Source organism: Natrix helvetica (genome assembly GCF_964273705.1).
Source record: "Natrix helvetica genome assembly, chromosome: 3".
Lineage (NCBI taxonomy): Eukaryota > Metazoa > Chordata > Lepidosauria > Squamata > Natricidae > Natrix > Natrix helvetica.
The window spans coordinates 130,208,718-130,229,870 of NC_138549.1; the positions used below are offsets into that span (position 1 = coordinate 130,208,718).

The following is a 21,153-nucleotide window of genomic DNA, read 5'->3' on the forward strand; positions in this document are numbered from 1 at the left end:
AACTGGGTGTGGAAAACTACCACTAGGATGGAAAAACCCACTCCCACAGCGAGTCCAATAGGCAAGCCTAGGAAGAATGCCGATAGGAAGCTCACCACCCACACCATCTGTGGAAAGACAGAAACACAGCAGGTTACTTCCTTGCATTGAGCCCAAGTTTGCTGAAGTGGGTAAAGCAGAGCATGTATTTGAAAGACACCTGCTTAGCTATGGCTTATGGAAACTAGAACTTGGAGTTACATTATTGCCTCTCGATAAATCAAGATCAGGTACTCTAGAGGCACCATTAATATGTATCTGGAATCCTACAAATGCTGAAGTCACTATTCTGTTTTTTGTAAAGATCACGATTGTAACCTTGCCCTGTATGAAAATAGTTCAAGTGCAGGACAATTTCATAAACACCAAGTCAAATTCATGCAACAACTATTCTTTTTACATATTTGCTCTGTAGCAATAAGCACCGGCCTCTCTCTGTATATCATTGTAGAATAATTTTTCCCCTTTCCTGAAACATGCCCAGGCAGCATCAGAAAGCACTGATATAATCTTTTCCAATTTTCCATTGTGTTAACCAAGCATAATCATTGTAAGAGTTTCTATTCCCAAGAGGAATGTATAACAGAAGAAATTTGTGTCTGAATTTCCCTTTTCCCTTTCTACCCTCTTTTCTTCCTAATTTTTAAAATAACAACAATGGCAGATTAAATTATTTAGCTTTTACTAAAACAGTAGCTCTTTAGTTACTGTTGCTATAATTTTTATTGACTTATGAGCTGCTCTTGGAATCTCTCCAGCAAAAAAGTTAAGTATTAATGCTTTAAATCAAAGATAAGTAACTTTTTCCATTGGAGCCCCTCTCCTATTTTTAAATTTGCTCTGATTACAAAGACTATCGGAGTATTATTCAGGCAGGGGGAAACTTATAACTTTGGGGGAGAATTGGGTGGGTAAGCTATAAACCAGGCCATGCAGACATTAATCACATTTATTTTACACATTTGTTTGCTAATACCACAGAAATGTGTGCTGATCAAAGACAAGATTTGGTGGTGCTTTGTGGACTGCAAAAATGGGCCAGGGGAGGTTGCAGGAAGCTTTGGCTAGCCTGCTTGCCTACCTTTGCTTTAGTTAAAAGAGAATTTAGTTGGAGCAGGATTCCAAGAGTTACAGAGTGTAACTCTGTGTTTGCAAGCTGATGTGAACCATTCTCTCCAATGCTAACTGACAGAGCATAAATTAATGAAATTCAAAGGAAGGATCACCTCTTTTTTATTGATGAAGCAATTTCTGAATAAACTTTTAGCAAATATAGGCAAAATGTATGCAGATGTAATCTACTCTTATGCAACTTGCTCAAACAAAATATCCAACAGTAAACATCGAAGAGATTTGCTTTTTCCATGATAAAATGTTTGGAACATGTTATTCTTTTGTCAATGGAATTTATTTCAATCAGTGCCTAGTACTCTTATCGTTTTCTTTTTAAGCCTTTTCCTTTGGTCAGTGGAAGGTCATCTATATTTTAGTATAGCAACTCTCAAAGTTGCTACGCACCCTTGGAAATCCATGAGACCCTTTCAGGGGATATGTGACATCAAATAAATAAACATTTTAAAATGTCTTGGTTTTAGTTTCTAATACAATAAATGTTGATAGATATAGCCCCCAGAAGTCCTCAATCATTTATAAGAACGTAGAGGGATCCTAAGGCTGAAAATGTTTGAGAAACACTGTTCTAGTAAATCTGTCACCTTGTGGAAATTCAAGTAATTTGTTTCTGGTCTCATATTTTCTGCTCTGACTAGCACCTGCTATCCATGTTCTCAGTTAAAACTTCTCACCTTTTAAAGCTTTGGTGATGTTTAAATTCAACATATGCAATAGTAATTCCGGTCTGGGTATTACCTATATCACAGCTTAGCTCAACTTACTTTTTGTAATATCAACTCATATACACTTATTAACATCCATGCATAACTAGTTATAAAGTCACAAAAAACCCTTTTAACAGTAAGAAAAACCTGGTATCTAGCTAAATATTTTTATTTATTTTATTTCTTAGATTTTTAGACCGCCCCCTCTCCCAAAAAGGGACTCGGGGCGGTGTACAGTCAATGCAAATAAAATACAGTCATAACAATAAAATACATTTAAAATACATTTAGAGGGGGAGATAGACTGTATAAGAAATAAATATATTCTAACCCTAAAAACTAAATATGTAATGCAATTTATACAACATGCATTTTGTGACATACAGTATCTTTTAAAACGAAAGACGTGATTGAAATGCTTCTCTGGACTAGACTGTTTTAACAAAGCTTCTGAATATTTTTATGGTAAGATTCCAGGAGAATTCTGCTGTACAGGAATGCAATTTTTTTTTTTACTGTTCAGTAAAAATAAAATATTTTTCTAGATTTTTGCTAACATTGTATAAAATAGTGACTTAATTCACACTAAAAGGCAAATTCTGCTTTAGCTAAATATTCTGCTACTCACACAATCCAACTTGCTTTTTTTCCAGAGGTAATACGGATCAGTCAGTTGCTTGAGAGAATTCTTCAAATTTACAGCTATCAAAGCTCCTAGAACAGCCTGTGATGGAGATTACATGATAAAATGAATGACAAAATAGGCATGAATATGTAGGCCCACAGTGTATTGCCTTTTTATTTGAAAACAGCTAGGATAAGTTTATAGAAGCAACCTAAAAGAAGTGTATTTGCCAAATAATGTGAAATGGAATGTGGCTTAGTTAGGTCTTTCAGATATGGGCTGCAACAATCTGGTGACCACCAGATGGCAGAAAACATTTCTGTTGCTTAGTGGATAGCCAAATGTTTTAAGCCCAGACCTGCCTGCTCACATGGAATGTGTCTCCTTTCAGAGGACTTGATGAAAGTACTGTGTTATTATTATCACAGTCTATTTTATCATATAGAACAGTATTTCTGGACACAGATCACAGAAGAAAGAAAAGTAGCAAATCATACGGAAATATTCTCGAAATTAAGTCTCAATAAATGCAAGGCTTAATCCCAAGAAGTGTATGTAAAATTGCTGTCCTAATATGAGAGGCATCATGAGAAGATTTTAAAAAATCTTCTTCTCTGGTTCGTTAGTTTTTTATTTTCTGTTCCTCTTTCCATTAAGCAAATTCTTCCTTGAAATAAATTACTTAGTTGCAAGGATTTCTGATATTTTTAGCCCCTGATCACTAGTCATATTGGTTTTGGATGATGAAAAAACAGTAACCGAAAATATTTGGCGTGTATGTGTGTGTATTAAGTAATAAGTTAACTATCTCTAATTGATAGATATGTTTCAGCTTCCCAAACCTATAAAAAACTACTGTAGAAAGGAGGGTGGAATTATGGTACAAATAGTACATGAGCGTGGGGTAATGTTTTATAGTATTTCTACTAAACCTAGTTTACGGCTTTCCTCACTGATTTGTTTTCTTTTCTTTTTTAGGCTTCTTATTTTAAACTAGGGCAACTTCAGAAATCCTCTTGCTCAGTCCTGTTTCAAAGGCAATTATATTTTAACTAAAATCTAAAAGGCAAATGTTTAAGAGTCAAAGAATTTACAATGTTTTGCCATTATAATTTGCCCTTGACTGCAAGGAAAGTTACAAGTCTGTTGACCCCCTTGATCTTAATTACAGTTTACAATGTCTGAAAATCATATTTACTTCTTTATTTATATTTGTTTTACAATATTTCTGTGCCACCCAAACAGATTGAGTAGCTTTCAGTGTAAAGCAACCCTAAAACCAAACAGAAGAATGCCAGTGTCTTCTTCTAGAAGTAGAATAGGCAGCATGCATTAAAGTTCAAATGTGTAGAGTTGGGCAGATTCTGTTTGAAGCAGGCAATCCCAAAGGACCCAAACCATAAAGGCCTTAATACATAATAACTTGAATTGTATGTGAAACCTATTAGTAACCAGTGCATTGACTGAAGGAAAGGTGTCTGTGGAATCATGTTTTAACTGTCAGCACATTTTCTACCATTCTTTGAAATGACTTCAACAGCAGGCCCAAGTAGACTATTCTACAGTTGTCCAACCATGAGGTATTAAGGGCTTGAGTCACATTAGCTAGAGCATATAGCTCTAAGAACAGCCACTTCTGGTGCCTCAACTAAATCCAGATGGATATACTCCTGGTGGCGTCTCCCATCTTCTGTTTGAGCAGGAACCATGAATCTAAGTGAATCTCCTAATCATGGATCTGGTTTTCCTTGGTGTGTGTGTGTGTGTAGGGGGGGGGGAGTTGTAATTCCATCCTGAGACAAAATTGGAGCTTCTAAAGAGTCAGATGATTTATGGACAAATTATTACTGAATCATATAGTTTGTTTTACTCATAGTTTGTTACTAGAAGTTTGGTCAAAGTGTCTTGTTGCATCTCCTATTCAGTTATTTAAGTTGTTTGCATATGAATGCAACTTTTCTGACTTATCCTGCAAAATTTGTAATTTGGCAATCAAACAATGTGTTCACAAAAATGCAATTCCCCTGTTTGTGATGAAAACACCCTCTAAAAACAGATCTAGTGATTTGAATATTTACCTTTGGAAGAGGGCTAAGATAGCTTCCCAAAGACAACATGGTCATCATTACCACCAATGCTACACAAAAACTTGCCACCTGAGAAGAGAAAAGTAGCTTATTACAAAAAACTATTTGGGACTATGTCATAGTACATTCCAGTTTAAGAATACAAATCAAAATAACTGATGAAAGGAAGTGTTATGAAATAAAGATAGTTTCCTGTCCTAATTTATAACAATGCACATTTTAACTTGTCCTATGAAATCATTGTAATAATAGCTACTGCTGTTGCACTGAATATTTGTTTTGCAATAAAGAAACATCCCATTTAATTGAATGTAAAAGCAGTTCCCCCAAAATGAAAACATGTAGTGATATTAGCAATAACAATATCAATTAGACTTATATACTGCTCCATAGTACTTTACAGCATTCTCTGAGAGGTTTATAATGTCAATATATTGCCCCCAATGAGAAAAAGGGGCTGACGTCGCGACGGCACAATGTGCGATCTTGGTGCTCCGAGATCTCAGTTGATATTTCTGCCGCTGGACGGTCCATTTGGACCTAAACCATCCTGCAGAGACAGTGATTGAGAAGGGCACCTCCTGCTCATCTCAGGGACACCGCAAAGTCCCTGAAAGATCCAGGAATAGCCTTTTTTTCCGGTGACAGAAATGCAGCTAATGAAGCTGCTGAAGTTGGGACACCTCCGGAATGGGAAGAAAGCGAAAAGAGAAAGTGTGACAAATTGGTGAGGAAATTTTATTATTAGAAAAAGAGACAACCCCCCCAAAATTAAGTTAAATTAAAATTGAAGATAGAAGACTATAAGCGGCGAAATTAATCTACATTAAATTTAGTGTGTTATCCTGTTTCTCTTTTTTTTTTTCATGGATGGAATTTTTGCAAAGACTCCCTATTTTTTTACACTAAATGGATTAATTTTTCTTCTTTTTCACTTTTGATTATACCTATGGATTAAATAAAAATTTTCTTCTTTTTTAATGCTTGATTGGACTGATTGGATTGTTTCTGATCTCCATTTAAGGTTTTTTCTTTCTTTCTTAAGCTTGGAATATAAAGAAGATAATAAGAAGGATTATAAATAGGGTTGCAACAACAGGAGGAAAAGCAATTACACTGCCACTTAGAGGCTGGATATATTGTTTTTTCTTCTTTCTCTTTGATCAGGTTCTTTCAGTTTGTTTACTGATAGTGATAGTCGGAAGAGCACAAGTTGTTTATACAGGTGCTTTTTGGGAGTTCTATCACTAGCTATTGGAGGGAAGACAACATTTTGACTTGAAAGATAATAAATGAACCTGTTTGAAGTTTATTAAAATAGCCTTGAATCCTATGGTGGCAGTACCTGCAAAATTGGAAGAATGGCGCAGCAGGAAAAAGAAACTGTAACATTGTAAATGATTATGTTTGAAATTCAAAACCTATTAGTTGTGACAGAGAGAATTGAAAAGAGATTGGAGAATATGGAATACAAAACAGAAAAATTTGATTGAAAAACTGTATATCTGATGTATATTTGATGTATATCAAATGAAGAATGTGGAGAACAGAGTTCAAAAAATGGAAGAAAAAAATGAGCAATGAGATAAGAAAACTGTGGATACTTACAACAAAGTGAGCGTGGTTGGTAATGGTAAGAGCGGAATATGGAAAGGGGATTAGAACTCTACCCCAGACTTCAAAGCACAGAAGAAGAAAAGAGAGAAAAATTGACGGAGATAAGGAGAGAAATCTTGACAGAAGCACCAGTGATAACCAAAGATAAGCTGATAGAAAGAGCAGATGCTGGGTTTCGAGCTTTCATGAGATACGAAAGGAACAACATGTTGCGAAGAGAAGTTCATACAATATTTATTAAGAAAGTAACTAGAATATTAATGCTACAAATGGCAAGAGATATAAGACTGCACTATTACTGGAAAGATATAGGTTGAGGCAATGAAAATGTATAATAAAAACTAAGCTAAATTTAGTTTACTAGTAGTATGTATAAAATGAAGTGACAATAGCTATAGTTAAATAATGATTAATAATGATAACAATACATATAGATATATTAGTTTGATAATATGAAATTTTATATAAACAACACATGGAAAATATGAGAGGAGGTTTAAAAGCTTATCTAGAATATGTTATAAAGATGTATTGCGACTGGATGATTTTAGGATGATTTAATAGAATGTTATCATATAATTCTATTCTAAATTTTGAATATTATATATAAAAGAATGTAAAAGCAATTATAGTCAAATTAAGGTTGAGATATAATAATCATATATATGAATATATATGAATTTAAAATATGCGATTTGATATGAAAAGCAGGTGATGACTATGGAAGAGATGCATGGAAATACTGTAACCAACTGACACACTCTCTCCAATTTGTAATGGAAGATGGCCTTTTTTATTTTTATGTTTGTTTGTCTTTGTTCAAAAATAAATAAAAATTGTTTTTAAAAAACATATTGCCCCCAACAATCTGGGTCATTTCATGACCTTGAAAGGATGGATGGCTGAGTCAACCTTGAACCATTCAGGATTGAACTCTTGGCTGTGGGCAGAGTTAGTCTGGAATACTGCATTCTAACCACTGCATCACCAGGCTGCCTTCACATTCACAGGAATGAGAAGTTGGGATTTTTAATTAGGATGTGGCTAAATTATGTGTCTGTGTGTCTTGTTTTTCATTGTACAAATCACTTCTCAATGGATTGCAATTTCCCTAATATCTCACACCTCAATTAAACCTCAAGAGAAGAGAAGACAAGATAGAACTTCCAAGATCTTTTTTCAGATTAGAAGGGATGGATAACCATTGTGACTTCTGTAGGTAGGAGAAATTTGTATTAGAAAGGAACAACAATATTCTCCATCACCTTGTAGCAACAACAACAAAATAAGTCCAAAAATACTAAAGAACTCTGGGAATTAAGCTGAAAAAAAGAAGCTTCTCTTGCAGCACAATTATTTTTAACTACATTATGCCCCCAAAAGAAAGAAATGTTATGTATAAAAAGTTGACTAAATCTCCTGGAACTATTGCTGATGAAAAATGACTCATTATAATAATTTGAATTTGCTGAATTTAGAGTGCTAGCTCGCAAAGTGGTGTAGTGTAAGAGAGCAGAATAACGAAGAGATGGGATTCTAAATCAATAAGGTGGTCTTAGCTGTATTACTTCATTTCCTTTCTACAGTACGGGAACAGTAATACTGACCTACCTGGTATGTTTAATTAAAACAGGGATGACCATATGGCGTTTCAAATGCTAATTATTAGAGCTGTCCAATAATTTGGATTTGATTCCCAAAAAGGTGCTTTGGAGAGCATGGGGTTGCAAAGGTAGCATGTGCCTACAACTCCTTCAAGAAGCCACATCTTTTCCTGGGTTTGTATAGCAACTTTCTGGAATTGAATCTAAAGAACTGTATCGCTGTGCCATATATCAGTCGCAGAACTTACTTTTCTGGGAGTTCCTCATCCTTCTGGCCACTTCTTTAAGAATGGTAAGGTAAATTATGCAGAGTAACAATGATCTCTAGTTGTTGCTCTAATACAAAACTCAGCAGTCCCAATCGCCATGGTCAATTGCAATGTGACGGGCCTGAAATTCCCAGTTATATCTTACAAATATTCTGTATTAATTTGAATATGACTCTAGAAATATGGGTTTGGAGAGGATGCTGAGAACTTTAATTCTGAATTCCCAGGATCATCATACAGAGTGTGTAAATGTCTAGAATACTTTTCACAAATAAATCTTCCCATTATGAAGATGAAATGGCAAGCAAATGATAAACAACCTGAGATTTTCCACCAGCTCCATCCACAGCTAAGGTGACTGAAAGCGCACAGCAGATCACATGGATTTTAAAAAAGGATCCGAAAAAGTTACTGCAGCCCAGGGCCAACATTTCCTATGGAGACAATGGATGAGTCAGTTAAGGTTGTAGAAAACATCAAGCCCTTGTCCTTATAGTGAGTTTGTTTTGGCAACACTTAACTGGAAATAGAAATAGGTCAGTCATTATCCTAATCTGGTCCCTCATTTGTGGGTGACATTATTCATACAAAGACTGCACCGATTAAGTCTTCAGAATCTGATATCCCATTGCAGGAGAATCATCCACCACCAACACTCCACGAGAATTCTTTCCACTCATTCCAAAATTATCCCAGGATTCTCTGGGTCACATCAGTCACATGTTTGGAAACTTTCAGGCCAAGACAATTCTAACAGGTAACTGCCAATTTAAATCTGCCACCCAAGTGAATCATCCTTTCAGGGCTAAGAGAGAGCAGAAATGGCACAGTTGGCTGTAGCAATTGTTTTAAAGGCCAGCATTGCGCAAGTTATTGTACATGATGTGCCTTGATGGCATTCTCAGATGGCATCATTCTAAGTTACTCTTCAAAGACGTTTGATTAATTAGACTAAAAATATTTACATACTAAATCCCTTGAACGGTTTGCTCCAGATTCTGCTCTGAGGCAAGTCAGTAGTTGTGAAGCAATTGAAGAGTAGTAATGATCAGGTTCTTAGTGGCTGCTTGGCAGCACAACCTCTATGTAGAGGGGTCACCTAAAACTATGACACAGGGAAGTGTCCTAGCTTCCTCCTCCTTCTGTTGTTGTTATTATTTATTCAATGTAAGTTACATCCTGTTCTTCTACACATAAGTTCCCAATTAACCATGCCAAGAAGCAGAGACAGTTAAACGGCTCCACCTAATAGCCGTCTTTATGAGGTTGTGTTTTCTGTGAAGCAATCTGCTTTCTCTGAGTAATACATGCCATTCCCTTTTGGAGGGAAGACAGTATTGAGAAAATTGTCCAGTAGGCTTGCTAACTTACTATCGGTAAGAGATTTCCTTGGAAAAGGCTGAGTTACAGCGACCATTTTTCTCAATAACTTCAACTCCTTTATTACCGCTATACTTTGCAGTTTTCGAATTATATAAAGATTTTTTAAAAATTCACTGATATAATGGAACTTTACTGTTTATAGGGATTTCATAATCCAAAAAGGCCAGAGGAGGGGGACACTGTCCAATAAGTCCCGCCTACCCATCCTTCCATAAATCTAATTGTGTCTCTCTGAGGAAGATGACAGTAGTCCTTGACTTCTGACTGGTTGCTTAGCAATTATTCAAAGCAGGGGTGAAATCCCTTCATGAGCATGTGCATGCACAGAGCATCAAAAATGGGACGTGATGATGTCCAGGAAGGTGGGCAGAGCCTCCTGCCACCATAGCTACTGGTTTGCCCAAACTGGATAGAACCGGCTGAATTGCACCACTGGTTCAAAGTTGCAATGGACCCTGCCCTTTCCTCCAAAGCTACTTATAATCCAGTTCCAAAGTTCAGATGGCCACACCTTCCAAGGCCATGTGACCACAAATTTGAGTGGTCAGCATATAGCATTTACAGCCATTTGCAATGTCCTGTGGTCACATTACCATAATTTATTCCCCCCCCCCCCAGGAACTGGCTTTTCCTTCTAGTTTCCAGCACAAAATGCCCATAAAGAACAATGGGCTTAGTTATGACTGTGGCATTCACTTTACGACCACTGCAAAAAAGGTCACAAACTTAGGTCATTCATGTGATGACCTGCTTTATAACCATCACGACGTATGACTGATTCTTAGGTTCAATTACGATAGTAAGTCCAGGACTAGATGTATTTAAATTTCCAGCCTTGGACATGGTGGCACTGCAATTATGGACACGTAAGCCATTTAATCATTCTATATATTTCCCAGTTATCAAGATTACCTGATTTGGGTCCACATCGTAGCCGTGCTTGTTACCAAGGGTTCGGCCCATGGCTAGGTTGATCACGTAGCCCACAATGGCAAGTGAAAAAGCTGGGCCAATCATATCTTTCCATTTGCTCACTAGAGGAAGTGTGGCAGATGGAAACCTAAGAATGAAAAGAAGAAAAGCAAGCTTGACATAAAAGCCCAAGCTTCAGTTCAAAATTGATAAACCAGACTTGGACATTTTGTTCTTAGCATGGAAACAATATTCCATACCAAAATTACCAGATTGAGGAAGCAGTCCTTTATGAGCAAAAGTATGGCTGTCAAATACAATATATTTAAGGACAACTGAGACTGCGAAACTGGGCATGGGGTTCCTCCCAAGATTCAAATGTCCATCACTCCCCCCGCCATCCTATTGGTGTTTCACAGGGCCCTCAACTCCTGCCTTTTATCTCAGATCTTTGCTCAACATGACTGAAGTCCCCTATCCTTCTTTTATTTTCTTTCTGTCTGAGTTAGTTGTCTCTGCCATCTTTGCTCATTCTTCGTGGTTTTTCTGTTTTAAATGTTTTTAAATTGGAAGCTACCCAGAGTCTGCTAAGAGTTGGATGACATTTATATTTGATTAATTATTACATCATCATCATTATTATTATATCTTTTTTTTAAAAAAATGGTATTTTTCTGAGTTCTCCAAAAGCTGTATGGCTAGAGGAGTTTAGTTTACTTTAGTTTAGCTTAGTTTAGTTTACTTTAGTTTATTGTCATTGCAAATTGTACAACGAATTAAAAACACAACACACATCCTTCACGTGCTATATAATTGAAATTGAAAACCTGATATTGCATTAATATTGCACTATACAGTAGAATTCAATGTAGTTACTGTAAGGAGCCCTATAAGTTTAATATTTTGAAAACAATAACTAGGCATCTGTATTATTAAGGCTCAGTGTCTAGTAAAGGCAAAGGTAAAGGTTTCCCTGTCCTGTCATGTCCGACTTTGGTGAAAGTGCTCATCTCCGTTTCTTGGCCAAGAGAGCCAGCATTGTCCAAAGAGATTTTCCATGGTCATGTGGCCAGTGTGGCTATATGCCAAAGGTGTACAGAATGCTGTTACCTTACCACTGAAGTGATATCTATTTATCTACTCACATTTGCATGCTTTCGAACTGCTAGCTGGACAACAGCTGGGGCAAGTAATGAGAGCACTCCCTGTTGCATGGCACTCAGGTCTCAAACCCAGGTTGTCAACTTTCTGGCTGACAAGGTCAGCATTTTTAACTGCTGAGGCACCGTACCCCACCCCCCAGTGTTCAGCAGCCTTAGTAAAATAGCTGTAGCTGTTGAGGTACACTCAGTCCTTATGACTTTCTCAGTGTACTGATATATAATATAGATTTTGATCCAGTAAGCAGAAGTTCCATAACATTATTAATGGTTCCAATAGAGATGGTATATATCATGAAAATTGTAGCATAAAACAATGCATGAATTAAACAAAGAACATCTAAAGATCTATGTTTACCACAATCTTCTTGAAATTACCCAAAAAGCAATAAACTGGGAAATATTAGTTTATTGGATTCCCAGTATTTATTTCATCATAGCAATGCAGACAATGTAAATTTATAATTAGAACACTATAATGAGTTGTCACCTGCTTTACATAGCAATAATTATTATGCACATTGTAATTATGCTATTACTGCAAATTAGTAGTGGATTGACTCATTGTCATTCAAGCCTTGCAGATACTAACACTTTTAGTCTGCCCTACTTTCTACAAAATTCTATGGTATTTATAAATGGTATGATTAATTCAGCCATTGAAAATTCTAAGTTAAATTTAACTTGTTTTCAAGAAGATCCATCATTTCCTTCCTTTTAACACTACTGGTTACAATACTGGAAGCTGGAGAGGAGGAGGAGGAGAAGTTTAGTCCTTCCATTTGTCTTGTTGATTCCTGATACTGTTTTCTTCATTAGAACCATCCTCTAACTCTACTATTTTTAATTCACCATTTTAATTTATCGTGTTATATAATTTAATTCTTGCTCAAGAAACAACAGATTTAGCAATGTAATAAATACAATGGTACTAATGAGATAGCTTCATTAGCATATTCCTATTTGGAGAGGAATAATATTTACTTACCCCATATTAATAAGTCCAACAATTGGCATGTCGTATTTCTCAGGCATATTAAAGCTTCCAGAAATGGCTGTAGCCACAATGACCTGAAGTCCAAGCATAAACAGAAATTTTAACTCAGCTTAATTTTTCATTTGTGATGTTAATCAGCATTGGAACTGTACTATTTCAGAATATAATGCGTGTATTAGCATATGTTTGAAAAAGATTCAATATTTATTATAAGCTGTGGCTCAAAGTTCATGAAATGTTGTGGTGTGATTGAGTACCTCAAGCACTCTCTCTTTCAAGGTTCATAAAAGTTGATGACTTTCTATGAAAGAGGAAGAATTAAGTTTACTTCCTCCTCTTTATTGAAAAGAGTATTTATTACCTTATCAAGACTGCCGTAATATCAATTTTTGCTCATCAGTTTCATTTTAAAATAAGTACGATATGAAAAATGAAAAACTATATTGTACAAAAGCATAAATCTCTCGTAGTAAACAAAAAAGACTTCTGCATATACAGTATATTAATGCCTTGTTATACAATTAAGTTGTCAATTCACCTAAGTATGGAAATAAAGGAAAACTAATTGGCAAACTACCGTGTTTCCCTGAAAATAAGACAGGATCTTATTTTATTTTTTTTTGACCCCTAAAATAAGCGCCTGGCCTTATTTTTGAGGTATAGGAGGCAGTGAGCGTGGTCACCTCATGGCTGCTGCTGCGTTGCAATATTTTCAGGAACTGCTTATTTTAGTGCATATACCCAAAGGCCCGATTATTATCTGGGGAAGTCTTATTTTCAGGGAAACAGTTGATTTGTTGATGCAGTTTAAAAACTGCATTTGTCTTTTTTGCAATCATATCACACATTGGGCCCCTACATAATACCATTCCAAGAACTTTTTCACAAGTGCTATTACTTGCAAATATTTCCTAACTGAGTGAAGGTAGTTTCCTTTGTCCCTGCTAAATTTTATTCTATGAGTTTGATTCATTCATCTAACTTATCATCAACATTTTAGATTCTTACTTCTAGTGAGGATATGGTGATCCAGGAAATATTCTGGTGACATAAGCAGCTGAATGGTTTATTTTGTCTGCCAAACTTTTCTGGATAAACACCGGGTGTCCATTAGTTTTTGCCTATTCTGTACCTCAGTCGGTCTTCATAATATGTTTTTGCCTACCTTGGTTTATTTCAGAGAAGTAGTATATGAACAATAAAGGCCCTGAATGTTATGACCCATCTTTTCTTATTTTTTTTATTAAGTTCAATTGCCCCCAGAAAGTACAAGTGTAGCCTGATCATAAAAATCAAAGCTCAGTTGCACATAGTGCCTCACTGATATCTAATATGATTCAAGTAGGTATTGCATATTTAACAAAGTAATTAGACAACAATACTTCAATTTACAAATACACTAATTTCAAGGGAGGGAAATCCCCAAATGCAAAATCAGAACACAGTGGTAGTATCTGAGGAAGATCTAAGATTCGAACATGCTTGGTTGTTTTCATGGACTAACATAGTTGACTGTTTAGATCTCCAGATTTAAACTTGATCTGTATCTACGAGAGAAAGTTCTTACTGGGCTCTTGTTCTGAGTTTACTCCCCTAGGAATAGTTTCTACAAAATACCCATTTTCTCAGAAACTGTTTTGCTCACTGTAGTTTTTGAAACTACCATAAACTCTTTTCCTGTTATTCTGTATCCATTACTGCCTTTCATACAGAACAGGGAAAATTTGGTTAAGAGGTTCCCATATTAGCAAGCAATGCTCATTTCACAGGAATGCAATTCTGGATGGATTGCAAACTGAAACCAAAGACATTTGTCTGCCAAAATCTGTGCATTTCCCACAGCTCTAATTACACCAATACTCCCTGGATGTCAGCACGTACTAGAGACACGTAAGCATCTTACTATAGTTTTTTTTCTAATCATATTTCAATGCTTTAGAATAAAGCTGCATTACCTGCATGTACCTTTGCTACTGAATAGTTCAAGGATGTTGAACCCGGATGCATTGAAATGTAAGTCAATCAAGGTCAACCTCTGCATGCCAACGTTTTATCTTGGATGACTAAAGTCACCCCATATCTGACAATAGTTTTGAGACGGCAACTATAACAAAGACCATGCAGGATGGAAAATATGGAGTTCAACATATCTAGGTTGCAATATCTTTGGAATGGTTGCTTTCAGTATCTTGGAACCTCTATAAAATATAAGTGAGCAAGGGTCTATTGGTATCTCAGTAGTAATTTCATTGCTCCAGTGATTTTTATTTATATACGATAGTTCTGAAATTACTGTACAAAATATTATTGCTAAGTGGTCTTCTTATATTGCCATATGCACTGCACTTTCACTTATAATCAAATCAGCATTTCCTAAAATGAACAACAAAAAGGCATGCTACCTCCATCTTAAAAGTTTTTTTTCAATTTATCTCTGCTTCTGAAAAGTACCAATCCCATGGGAAATAGTAGGTGAATGAAAACATCTGTAACTGCTACTTACTATAACGATCTCCATGGGAATTGGGACTCGAATCTTCTTCATATATTTCATATTTAGCTCTTTCACAATGATGAGAAGCACAGAACTGATCACAGCAAACACCAAGGAAGCCACATTGGTTTTCAACAGGTTTTTGCAAATATCAATAAATGTCTGGAGGTTTCATCAAGAAAAAGATAATATGAGGTTTTTCAACATGCCAGCTAGAATGGAAAATATGCTATGGTGTTTGTTAATCAACATGTAAAGATTGGGGACCATTATTTAACCTAGAAATCTGCATTTTGCAGTAGTAGCCAACATTCAAAGCAATACAAAAATAAAATGCAGTTCTGACAGTAGCCAACTCTGAATTAATTAAAAGGTCAGTAAACAGGGCCTGACCAGACAGGATGTATTTAATCTAACCTGAACATCCTGCTGAGACTTTAGAAGAAAATTCAAGAGGCTCACAACAGGTAACTGAGAAACTCCAAAACTCTATGAAGGCTTTCTTCTAATCCTTTATAATTAAAATGGACTAGAATTAATTGTAACTGTCTGCTATTTCTAAGCGCATTCCTTAATATTGCAAAAACCTTGGCATTTGGGGTCTTAACAATCAAGAGTTGCCCAGAAAGAAAACATGTTCCAGGCAAAATTTTGTTTACTTGTTCTGTTGCAGTGATTTGGGAAAAAATTATATAATAAAATTCAAGTTTTGGTATAACATTTGGTGAACAATGGAATCCTAATATTTTTCCCTTGGCTTCAGACTTTATTCTTTCTTTTATTTAAAATAACAACAACACTTTAACAATGTTATCAACAAATATTTAAAATAATTTTAAAAATCTAGGAACCAAGAAATAAAAAAAATCCAGAAAACAATTTTTGCTCATAAGCAAAAAGTAAAATAATTGGGAGTTAAAATAAATGTACTGTAGTATCAAATTCAACATTTCCATCAATTTTTAAATAGAAGTACCCTATTGTTATAGTGTTCTAAATAATAGACACCAGATGCCAATAATATATTCTTTAAAGGTTTCTTCAAGACTTTTTGTTGCTATGCTAACTGTTCAGTCAATGCTTTTTTCATCCATTGTTAGTTACCAGTGGCTCAAAGAAAGTGGCATTTCCTTTTCCATTATTTTGCAATAACATACAGTTTATGGTAGTTAATAACAAGCAAACAATTAATTCCTTCTAGTAAGGAATAAATATAAATAAGTAATTATACTTTATAGGAAAATGTACAATAAATTTACATTAGGATTAATTATTATAGACCACCGTGTCCAAATTCTTATACAGCTTTCAATCACAATGAGAAATTTAAATAACTGTTGCTACCTTGGAAATGAATATTTATAAATTTAATTACAGGCCCCTTAATTATCCTATTGGTTAAAAGCAATAATATTTTCTTTCATAAACATTTGATTCTCATATAGTTTAATTACTTGTGTTTTGAAGTAAGAAGAAATTGTTTCATCACCATTATTAATGATTTCAGATTATACTTTTGTTAATTGCTCTCTTTGTACAGTGAGTTGCAGCAGTCTCTTGCTACTTTGATCAAAAAAGTTGCAGCAGAGTCACAATACCATTTAGCAAGCTCTGACCTTTGTGGTATGAGTGTAACATTGTGGTACATGTAGAAATGGGGAGGAGTTTGTGTTGTGATACAGACTGCATCACTCTGAAACCATCCCACCCCCTATCTTGCAGCTCCTACAGAGGACACTGATAAATTGGCTTTTCCTGGGTCCATCCAGGGGGCATTTATCTTTGGGGCATAATCTATGACTATGATTCCACATTTTGTATTCCGTGTACCTCGGCGTATAGTCATGCAGGCCACATGACCACGGAAGTGTCTTCAGACAATACCAGCTCCCTTGGCTAAGAAATGGACATGAGCATCGCCACTAGAGTTAGACATATCTGGGCAGTTTACCTTTATATGGAAATAGATGAAATTCCCCATTTTGGTAATTAAGTCAAAATTACACTTAAATATTTTAAAACTGGTGAAAGTAAAAGTTGTGGAAAACCAAAGGTAAATAGAATGTAAGGAAAATGTCTTTCTTTTTCCTCAATAAGTCACTATCCTGCTTTGATCGTCCTGGCTTCCTTCCTTCCTTTTTTCCTTAATCATATGTAGCCCCTGACAAATTCCAGTTATCTATGTGCTACTCTTGATCCCACTGATTGTGCACCCAATCTCATAAGATTTAGCAATAATCATAGTATCAGCCTCACTTACATAGACAATGGCAAGGGGTCCTGTGTAGGCTTCAATCTTCAGACCAAAGATATACTTGAGAACCGAGATGAGGATCTGTAGACCAGCTGCTGTCATGAAACCCCTAATGAAGGATTCTGAAAGGTAAATGGCTACAAAGCCGAACTGCACAAATCCTAGGCATATCTATGGACAGAGAGATGGTCAGGCATGTCAGATGCAATAATAAATGGAATTTCTCAGAGAAAGAGATTGCAGATAATAAAAAATTGGCACAACCACTGATGTGTGGAAAGATATGCCAGAGGTAGTCCTTGAATTACGACCATTTGTTTAATGACATTTTGAAAATTTGGAAGACAGGATTCCTGGATCGCACCAATATTTAAGTGCTATGAAACATGGAAAGAACATTCCCATTAATTAATTTGTCTACTGTTCTAACGATAAAAACCTTTGATCTATTCTAATCTCCTCCTCCTTCTCCCTCTCCCTCCTCCTCTTCCTCATTATTATTATCATCTGCCTGCCCGCCTGCCTGTATGTATGTCTATGATAAATAGATTGATAGATTTTCCATTATGCAACAAGTATTAAAATTATATTTCAGTCAAGATAAGGAAGAATTCAGATTTCAATGTTTTCTTGATCTCATAAGAGCAACTTAGAAACCAGTAGCACATTGCTTAGAGTACATCAAAGTATGTAGTGAAGAAACACAGATAAGGACAATAAAACTAGTGTTGGGGAACATATGGTCTTCCATTTGTTAATACAATTCCTTGTATTATTTACTATTAGACATATTTTTGAGGGCTATTGGAAATTGTAATTTAGCATAAACATGAGATCCATATGTGTCCCACTCAGACATTCAGTCACTGGAATTGTAAGTCATATGTAAATTTCCTATAGTTTTGTATGCAAAAAACTCTTACTTGTATTATGGCTGTCAGACAAGCCAAGGTGGCAGAGATCTCTAATCTGGCTGCTTCCATGGCTGTGTTGTTAACCATAATTTCATTGGCTGTGTGGTTAAAGTATTGAAAGTCAGAATCCGGAGCCAGCTCGTGGCAGACATTTCCTACGATAATACTGATGACTGCAAATGTACCTGTTTGGAAACACATATGAAACTTATTTTACATTTTTGAGCTGAGTATCTTCTCATATTACAGTTAGTCTGTAAATAACTGGTAATTCCAAGTTTGTACAGATCAATCTTCTTCAACCTGATGCCATCAGTGTATGTTAGATTTAAATCCTGTAATTAACAGTCAAAAGTACAATATATCTGGATTGCATATAAATTAGTAATAGTAGTTAATTGGTATTTGATTACACTCTAAAGGAAGTTCTTTGACTCAGCTCTGGCTTAAATCATAATCAAGAAACCAATATTTTACAGTTGTTTCATGAAAGGATTTGAGATGGCAAACTGAGAAAAAAACATCCAGATAATATAATTTCATGCACTAGGATTGCAAACATGTAATATGTGCATTCAGTAAATATTAAAATAGAAAATGAAATCTTACCTGGGACCATCTGATGAATACCTCCTAGCAAAAAATAGGTAATCAAAGGAAAGAACGAAGAATAGAGCCCATTGACTGGAGGTAGGTTGGCCAGCAGGGCAAAAGCCATGCCTGAAAACAAACATGAAGAACACATCAAATCTTCCTTCCTACAATTACACTCAAGATCACATAATTCAAAAACATGACAGTCTCATATCTGCTTTCCAGGACTCATATTGTGATGAATGTGTTACAGAAGGTGTAATAGATATGTTCAGAAATGAATTATAACATAGGAACCTATGTGGAACTATTAGTCTTTTGAGATAATTTGTCTGCCTGGTGTTGGTTAAACCAACAATGGGTGAAGCTGAAATCTTTGGAGAGGTACTCTTTGCTTCCCCCCTCCCTTTTCTTTTTCTTTTCTTTTTCCTTCCTTTTTAGTTTTGTATTCTTCTTTCCAAGCAGGTTGCTGGGAGAAGTGCAGAGGACTTTTGAAATTAAGTTAACAGTTGCAATGAAAATTGGTGTATAGACTGCCTATGATTGATTGTAAGTCTGCATGTTGCCCAACCTTAATTATTGGTGAGGCAAAGTAATAGAACAGTGATAGATGTTGGAGAGGAGTTCTCCAAAAAGCAAGATAAGGGTAAAATTACAAAAAAATAGAAGTTAATATATTTAGTATATTACAAAACAATTCATAGAGACGCATCCACATTGCCTATATGAATCTGTGTAAAGGGTTTAAACCCTGAAATTGAAAAGCTTTATATTTCTATAATAAACCCATGCTAATGTTAATGACTTATTCTTTTTTGAAGGTAATAGAAATTGGCTGTATTTGGATGTCCATGTATTGCATTAAATCGTGGTTTGTTTAAACATGTTAATTGAATAATTCACAATTTTCCTGCTTAGTGCACTATAGTAATCTATAAACAATACTTTACAAACAACATTTGGGTTTGCAAAAGCAAACAATCTCTATTATTGGTCAAGTATAATGTTTGAACCCATATTTTTTGTGAGAACCAGAACATTTTCTGCTATACTTCCCAAACAGGAAATTGGAAAGTTATACCCAAATAATTTTTAAAAAGCTTGGGTAGACTTTAAAAAAGAAAGAAAGAAAAAAAACTGCAAACTTTACTATTTCATTGACTGCATTGACAAACTGAACCTAAGCATGATTGCAAATAGGATTTATATGGAATGTGGGAGCAAGGAACATGAAGGGATTTTTTTTTTGCAAATATGTCCATCAATTAAACTACCCAGTAATGTTTGAATAATATGGAAAAGGCAAGTTTCTTTCACCTTGAGGTACTTGAATAGTTCCAGCACTTACTCCACCAAGGACATCAGGTACAATGTAATCTCTGAGTTTGTATTTTGGAAGCCATACAAGTATGGGAAACAGACTGTAAAGGATGAGCTTGAGTCTGGATGGTGAACATCTTTGGAGAAAAGACATTAATAGGAAATATTTATTATGAGGTTTATTCTGCAACATGGGAAGGCAGATGATTATTCATTATCTGAATGTGCAACTAGAGCAAAGAGCTACCATTTCAGGTTTGTTTTCAGTACCCACACAGCACTGGAACAAATCATAGAAAGCACAATGAAAAAAAGTATTTCTCCTATTATTCATAATTATCTTCACATTGTATGTAATGCCCTGAATCCTGGCTTCATCAAATTCCAGAGAGCATAATATCTGGCCTAAGTTTTGAATTGTTTTCAAGTTTTTACATGTCAAAATTTCAAGCCAAATCAATATTTAGCAAAACGGTTATATCTAGCATGTTACTGAGAAATTAAATACCAATTATTCTAATAAGCGCCTATATTATCAATTCAAGGAAACATAGTACAATATGTTCAACAAATTAGCTAAGAGAACAAAGCAGTCGCAAGTGGCCTACTTCAGTAGTGGAACAGAAGAAATCAATTGGATAGAATAGCACTTAACTGCCTAGTTCAGTCAATGTTTACTTCTACAGCCTTCTATCCAGGATGTGTTGGACTGAGTCAGAACTGTTATAAATAGAGGTTTCCCAAGAAACCTCTCTTGGTTAGAGACGTTTCTAGAGACCTTATTTAATCTCACCTTTTAACTGGAAATGCACAAATTTGAATCTAGCAAAGCACATGCTTCAATGCATTTAGTGAATTCAGAAAGTATTAAAAAAACCCTTCACTTTTGTCAATTTTGTTATGCTGCAGTCTGATTCTACAGTTATTAAAATTCATTGTTTTTCTCATCAATCTACCCTCAGTATCCCATAATAACAAAGTGAAAACAGAATTTTAGACATGTCTGTAAATTTATTAAAAATAAAAAACCTGAAATATATTGGCAT

At 35.3% G+C, this 21,153-nt stretch overlaps 1 protein-coding gene across 1 annotated transcript in view; it reads right to left on the minus strand.

Moving 5' to 3' along the window:
- Positions 1-21,153, minus strand: part of SLC26A9 (solute carrier family 26 member 9) — a 56,921-nt gene that overhangs the window by 14,790 nt on the left and 20,978 nt on the right. The window contains exons 3-13 of the mRNA XM_081948574.1: positions 20,105-20,244; positions 18,803-18,913; positions 18,203-18,378; positions 17,286-17,450; positions 15,035-15,187; positions 12,523-12,605; positions 10,375-10,522; positions 8,400-8,513; positions 4,581-4,658; positions 2,506-2,601; positions 1-107 (exon numbers count right to left, since the gene is read on the minus strand). Of these exons, the coding sequence (XP_081804700.1) occupies positions 1-107; positions 2,506-2,601; positions 4,581-4,658; positions 8,400-8,513; positions 10,375-10,522; positions 12,523-12,605; positions 15,035-15,187; positions 17,286-17,450; positions 18,203-18,378; positions 18,803-18,913; positions 20,105-20,244 (1,371 nt within the window). The remainder of the gene's footprint in view (positions 108-2,505; positions 2,602-4,580; positions 4,659-8,399; positions 8,514-10,374; positions 10,523-12,522; positions 12,606-15,034; positions 15,188-17,285; positions 17,451-18,202; positions 18,379-18,802; positions 18,914-20,104; positions 20,245-21,153) is intronic.